The 7,527-nt window shown below is 38.7% G+C and overlaps 1 protein-coding gene across 7 annotated transcripts in view; it reads left to right on the top strand.

The window, feature by feature from the left end:
* LOC116707246 (phospholipid-transporting ATPase ABCA1) overlaps window positions 1-7,527 on the top strand; it is a 198,336-nt gene that overhangs the window by 47,617 nt on the left and 143,192 nt on the right. For all 7 annotated transcript variants that reach the window (XM_032544513.1, XM_032544514.1, XM_032544515.1 and 4 more), the window contains one exon: window positions 3,810-3,939. In XM_032544513.1, the coding sequence (XP_032400404.1) occupies window positions 3,874-3,939 (66 nt within the window). In that variant the 5' untranslated portion in view covers window positions 3,810-3,873. The remainder of the gene's footprint in view (window positions 1-3,809; window positions 3,940-7,527) is intronic.

Consider the following 7,527-nt stretch of genomic DNA (forward strand, 5'->3'; position numbering starts at 1 on the left):
ACACACACACACACACTCACACTCACACTCACACTCACACTCACACTCAACACACACACACACACACACTCAACACATCTCAGGCACATCTCTTTTCTCAGACACCAACTCAACTCACGCACACACACTTTTGACGTATGGGTTGACTATTTCCTTAGAGATGTTGTTTACCCTTCATGCTTGACGTGATTTCAGAGTGGAGGTGGTACCAAGCAGTCCTTCTCTTGCGTATTACATGTTTCAAAAGACAAAGCTTGAAAGCTGTGCAAAGCAATGCAGCACCTACTCAATTATACAATCATTTGATGGAGTTGAGTGTTAATACATTTACTACAAGAAAAACTGCTGGGGTGGAGGTGGTGTAATGACAGTACATTCAACCTACAGCAGTCTCTGGTAAATGTAGAAAACGGGGAATTTGATATCTAAAGAACATATTTAATGCAGTTGGCCTATACAACAGTACAAATTAGCATTGCCAATAACAACAATGTGTTCAGCAAAGTGTATGCTTCCTCAGTTATATCTTACACACCTTCTGTAATAGATTATTGAATTGCCTTGAGCATCCATTAGAGCGCTTATTTTGCCATTTGTAGGCGAGGTAGTCTCAGCTTTCCCATGACAGTAAATAAAACATCCATGAAGTAGCAGTAAATAATGTAAACACACAGAGGGAAAATGGAACCTGTACAGAAAGAGGAAATGGAGCATTAAAAGGTAGCACATTTGTCAGACTGCCCTTGGGCTAAAAACCCCAGCCCCACATGACCCCTCTAGTTCACATCCTCTAATCTTAAAAGTCTCCACAGAGCATCAGCTGAAGTGCTCCACAACATGGAACACAGTTAGGTAACACACCTTGGTCATTAAATAACTATCTATTCTTTGAATGGTTTTAAGAGTTAAAAGCTATCCTTGCATTTGTAATTGTGTATACTCAAACTTGTACTCCTACACATGCTCTCACATGTAACTTTCACTCCACAACAAGCAGTGACAAAAATACTGTGTGTGTGTGTGTGTGTGTGTGTGTGTGTGTGTGTGTATATAGATATATATATAGTATATATGTATTATGTTATATGTATATTATGTATATATGTATATGTATATATGTAATGTTATGTATATGTATATGTATATTGTGTTGATATATATGTATATGTATGTATATATGTTATATGTATATATGTGTAGTATATATATATGTAGATATGTTTAATGTATATATATGGTATATGTGTATATGTATATGTGTATATGTATATATGTGTATATATATATATATATATAATGTGTATATGTATATATGTGTATGTGTATATGTATATATGTGTATGTGTATATGTATATATGTGTATATGTGTATATGTATATATGTATATATGTGTAAAGTGTATATGTATGTATGTCCACTTTATTAGGTACCCCATGCTAGTAACGGTGTGGACCCCCTTTTGCCTTCAGAACTGCCTCAATTCTCGTGGTATGATTCAACAAGGTGCTGGAAGCATTCCTCAGGGAGTTTGGTCCATATTGACATGATGGCATCACACAGTTGCCGCAGATTTGTCGCTGCACATACTGATGCGAATCTCCCGTTCCACCACATACCAAAGATGCTCTATTGTATTGAGATCTGGTGACTGTGGAGGCCATTTGAGTACAGCGAACTCATTGTCATGTTTCAAGAAACCTTCTGTGATGATTCCAGCTTTATGACATGGCGCATTATCCTGCTGAAAGTAGCCACAGAAGTTGGGTACATTATGTCTAAAGGTGTGACATGGTCAGCAACAATACTCAGGTAGGCTGTGGCGTTGCAACGATGCTCAATTGGTACCAAGGGGCCCAAAGAGTGCCAAGAAAATATTCCCCACACCATGACACCACCACCACCACCACCAGCCTGAACCGTTGATACAAGGCAGGATGGATCCATGCTTTCATGTTGTAGACGCCAAATTCTGACCCTACCATCCACTGTCGCAGCAGAAATCGAGACTCATCGACCAGGCAACGTTTTTCCAATCTTCTATTGTCCAATTTCGATGAGCTTGTGCAAATTGTAGTCTCAGTTTCCTGTTCTTAGCTAAAGGAGTGGCACCCGATGTGGTCTTCTGCTGCTGTAGCCCATCTGCCTCAAAGTTCGACGTACTGTGCGTTCAGAGATGCTCTTCTGCCCACCTTGGTTGTAACGGGTGGTTATTTGAGTCACTGTTGCTCTTCTATCAGCTCGAACCAGTCTGGCCATTCTCCTCTGACCTCTGGCATCAACAAGGCATTTCCGCCCACAGACTGCCGCTCACTGGATGTTTTTTCTTTTTCGGACCATTCTCTGTAAACCCTAGAGATGGTTGTGCGTGAAAATCCCAGTAGATTAGCAGTTTCTGAAATACTCAGACCAGCCCTTCTGGCACCAACAATCATGCCACGTTCAAAGTCACTCAAATCACCTTTCTTCCCCATACTGATGCTCGGTTTGAACTGCAGGAGATTCTCTTGACCATGTCTACATGCCTAAATGCACTGAGTTGCCGCCATGTGATTGGCTGCTTAGAAATGAAGTGTTAACGAGCAGTTGGACAGGTGTACTTAATAAAGTGGCCGGTGTATATGTATATATGTGTATATGTATATATATGTGTATATATATGTACATATATATGTATATATATGTATATATATGTGTAGATATATATGTGTATATATGCATATATATGTATATATATATGTGTATGTGAGATATATATCAATATCTAAAATACAGTATTCACATACATTAAATAAATTTGAAGTTAATGATATAATATAGCAAATAATATATTTGTTTTCAAGTTAATTGAACCACTAGTATGTTAATAGGTGTTACCATACGATATATTTTTTCTATATGTGTATATACACATACACATATAGATACATATGTGTGTGTGTGTGTATGCTTACATTCAAATGTATCTTTTGATATATTACAAATTTATATTTGCATATTGAGTATTATATTCAGTGTATGTCAAACTGTTTGTGTTGCAATGGAGTAGACCCAACAACTCCCAACTACCTGTACAAATGTAATCAAATTTAACATTTTATTCTGTTTACAGAGAGAATGTCTTTTTAAATGGCAACTGTAAATTGGTAAAACTCTTAATTGTATAATTGGATTTTAAAAGCAACTAACATTGTTAGTAATAAAAGGGACCTCCCGGCTGGGCCATCGAATGAACTGCAGTCAGAGAAGAGACTTTGTCAGTGGTTGTGGAGGTTTAAAAAGGTCATACTTGATGTTGCCGTGTAAAAATGCCACTGCAGATCTATTTGTTTATTATCTGTGTGATCAGTGTTCTGTGGCTTGTAAAACCTGCAATAAAATATTTAACAGCAATCTTTTATCCACATGAAAAGTAAAGCAGTTGTCCATGAAGTTTTTCACCAAAAAAACCCAAATAATTGACAGATTGTGTAGCACAGTGGTGTTTAATGAGACACAGTTTACATAGCCTCATCCCCCTTTGGAAGAAAAAAGAAAAGAGATTTGGATTTTGACCTAATAGTTTTATAGGCAGTACATTAACTAAAACAACCACATGGTATTTAATAAAGATTCTTATACTGTAGATGTAAACTGCACAACCTCCACGTGTGACCAGTCTTGAGATTTGCTGAGTGTAGGTGATAATAATTCTTCGAACAGGTGCTGCACCGTAAGCCCCAAGGCCGGGGAAGTGAATGATTAGTGGCACTCCCCCAAGATGCATTGCTCCTCTGTATTAAAACCAAACTCTGCTTTTTATTCCCTCCAGGGTTTATTAAGTGGGCCAGTTGCCATAGCGACGCTTTGGCAGGATATTGCCAGGATAAGCCGTAATGGGTCTCCTGACGCAATTCACTCTGCTCCTGTGGAAGAACTTCACTCTCCGGAAGAGACAAAAGGTACACTTCTGCTCACCAACCCCCTCCACAAATCAACGTATGCCGGCTAAAATTGGTCAGCAATGGAGGGAAAGTGGGGATATGGTCCCAGGCTTGTGTTATCAAGGGCAACTAAGTTATTCAGGAGAGGGGAAGGTAATAGGAGGGATTTACTGCGAAAATTGTCTCCTATAGAAGTAAGCCGCCTTTAACTCTCCCACTAGAGAACAAGAACAATCTTACCTTAATGACGACCAATTCAGAGTGTCACCTTCAATTTTTGGAGATCTATCTCTTGTGCACATTATGTCACATTGCCTGTGTGTGAGTTCTAACAAAGCCAGTTTTTGGCATAATAGAACGGGATTGGGAGTGAAGAATGTTAAATGGTTTGTTTGAAGGGCAAACACTCTATAGGCGCTTCTTACAAACTCACTGTCACAGCCTGTCCTTAGCAATGCGTTCCAAAGGTATAGTGTCATTGCAGTTCACAAACATTTTACCAGACAATTAAAGGTTATTAATATTCGCTCTTCAACTGCAAAATGAAAACACTCCAACTGAGATTTTAACTGCTGTCACTCCTTTTTTACAGTGTGCTTAAAGTATCTCTGCCACTCCACTTCAGCTAAAATTTTACCTGCTTTCATCGTTTACAGTTCAACTGCTTTAGGGCTTGTGCTTCAAATGTTGGTTCACCTGCAGTCCCTGCATGCAAACTGTCGATTCAACTGTCTACAGGGAAAAACTTGAAACTAAAAATGTAAATGCTTTCAACGATTACACTTCCAAACGCACTTCAAAACACACTTCAATCCCCGTCAGTGCTTCAACTGAAACAGCAACTCCCATGCAACCTTTCTGATGCAAACAATTAACATTTCAAGATATTTTATTATTATATTATAACTTTTTGTAGTGTTTGCACCTGTGATTTCCAGCGTAAGCAAGCGTATTTATATTTTCTTCAGATGGCCTTTTCTAGTTTCTACTATGGTCTCATCTCTGAATTATGTGAAACTGTTTTGATTTGGGTACACTAAAAAAGGAGATAGACTATATTGTTTAGCCTAACTAAATACAAATCCTTGCTGAATATAAAAGATTTACAAGTAACTTTCCAAACTATTTCAATTTGAATCTAGGTTTCTGAACATAAATATTGGTATTGCCTTTTATAAAAAAAATGGAAGTCTGTGCAAACCTCATTGATATAGTTGAGGCATTGTCCCTTTGCTCTGGCCCGTTCCCGTAACCCAAGTCGTTACTTCCTCATTCTTGTAACAGACGCTAGCCTAGACATGGTCAGCCAGTGATATATGGTGGATTTTATTGCCTCTGATGTCTCCCACACTGGCCAAGAGGTCGCATGCTGCAGGAAGATAACTGTTACAATGTGTCGCAACTGCATTTCAAGGGTCAGAGAACAAGTTGCCATGGAATCTAGTTAGCCTTATGAGTCATTTTGAAGCAGATATAGCTGTTACAAAGACCTGCAGTGTGTTCTTTGATTTATACCTTTGCACTGATGATGGGAGTCACATCCGCCCACTTGTTTTGTCAGGGGTTCGAGCACAGCGGTGTGCCTGTTGCCAGAGTAGAACAAAAGACATCTTCCCCCAAAAAATCAGCTTTCATCAAAGTTCATACTTTCTTGGAATAACTCAAGGCAAAGTCATTTGCAATTTTATAACTTTGTATCTGGGAAACATTCCCCTTGTTAATTTTATCAACGAGCAGAAAGAACAGGGCGGTATCTTTTTGTACTAGGGAGAAATACGCGCCGACTTTTCTCCTATACTATGCAAGGCGACAGTGGTGGTTTTGTGCGTAGAATGTAGGATATTTGGCCAATGTCAACGTGAAATATTGGTATTAGACAAAACCAGTGGGAGTTAGCAAGGACAATGGTGCTTCTGGAGGGCTTGTGGAGGTTAATGACCAATTATATGAATGCCTCACCAAGCATTTTAAGATTTTATAACAGGCATGAAACTGATTTTATGGTCCAGTATTTCACATAATTTCATAGGAGGAGATTATCTTTTCACAAAGACGCTGGTGTCCGATGTCAAATGCCTGGGGAGCCAGACATTGAGAAAGTCCCAATGATCTCTGTGTTCCCTCTCCATGCCTTTTCTTCGGAATACATTATGATAATTCACCCACTCAGCAGAACTACATCCTCTCTGACACGCAGACTGGTGGGAATTAAAAGACTGAATTTGAAAATGCTATCTTGTTGTATTGAAATGAATGCAATGTGATATTCTGCAGTTTTTTCATCTGTAATTCATTGACAAAATTATAAAAAAATTCACGATTTGCCTATAAACCTAAAATGTGTTCAGCCCCTCGTCCCCCTCATACTTATTCTACTGCAGAAACCTCACTTTGATATACTGTTTAAAGTTACCATGGTGCCGGGCATTACAGGCAATATTTATTATCGTATTTTCCTCACCTTTGCCTGCCTTCCAGTTTAATCATGACGACACCAACCTCAGTATAGATGTCATCTCTTATTATATGTGCTAATGTGCGTCATCAGATACAATGTCTGAATAGGTTACCATAGCAGGAGAAGGGGATTGGTTGACTGAAGCTTTTTAGCTGATTTCTCTAAGCAGGTCACTCCAGCAGAGCTATTGAGAGGACTGAGCGTGCAGGCAGACCAGGTCAGCTGAGGTGAGCAGAGAGGGCTCAGTGGGTGTATGCTTGGCTGGGCGGGCGGGGTTGTTGAGCAATGGTGTGTCTAGGGATGCGTAAAAGCCTAGCTGGCAGAAGGTGTGGGGTTGAAGAGTCAAAATGGGAAGAGTTGCAGCATTGTAATATCAGAATCAAAATCAAAATCAGCTTTATTGACCTGGTATGAAGACACATACGAGGAATTTTCTTTTGGAGTATAGTTGCTCACAATGTGCTTACACATTCAAGACAAACCAACAAACAAACAATATATACACACTAATATATAAATACTCTAAACAGAGGCAATATAGAGAGATGAGTGCAATAAAGAGTGCAATAAAAAATATTTAAATATCTACATGAAGTCACCTGCTGTTGGATATGACTTGTTGCTGTTGGATATCTATCTATCTATCTATCTATCTATCTATCTATCTATCTATCTACAGTGAAGAGAAAATATTATTTGATTTCCTGCGGATTTTGTACATTTGCCCACTGACAAAGAAATGATCAGCCTATAATTGTAATGGTAGATTTATTTGAACAGCAAGAGACAGAATAACAACAAGAAAATCCAGAAAAACACATGTCAAAAATGTAGGGCTGCACGATTATGGCCAAATTGCTAATCACGATTATTTGTTGATTTTAACCATAACAAAATGTATTGTCAAAGGATACAGCTAAAATACATGTTTAAATGAAAATTATCTGAAATAAATAGCCTAGGATATATTAAAAAAAACCATCTCTAAGAAAGCACCTCCACTTGTTTTCAACAACAGTAAAAGACTGGGGGGGGTGTGCTCACAGGGTGATGGTGGCTGACTCATTATAAATGGGTCCAGCACTGGTCGAAAGGCAGGTCAGCGGAGTTACACTCGTGTGTATGAAATGTCTGTATTGTCACTGCGC

The sequence above is a fragment of the Etheostoma spectabile genome, chromosome 19, assembly GCF_008692095.1.
Source record: "Etheostoma spectabile isolate EspeVRDwgs_2016 chromosome 19, UIUC_Espe_1.0, whole genome shotgun sequence".
In the NCBI taxonomy this organism is placed as follows: Eukaryota; Metazoa; Chordata; class Actinopteri; order Perciformes; family Percidae; genus Etheostoma; species Etheostoma spectabile.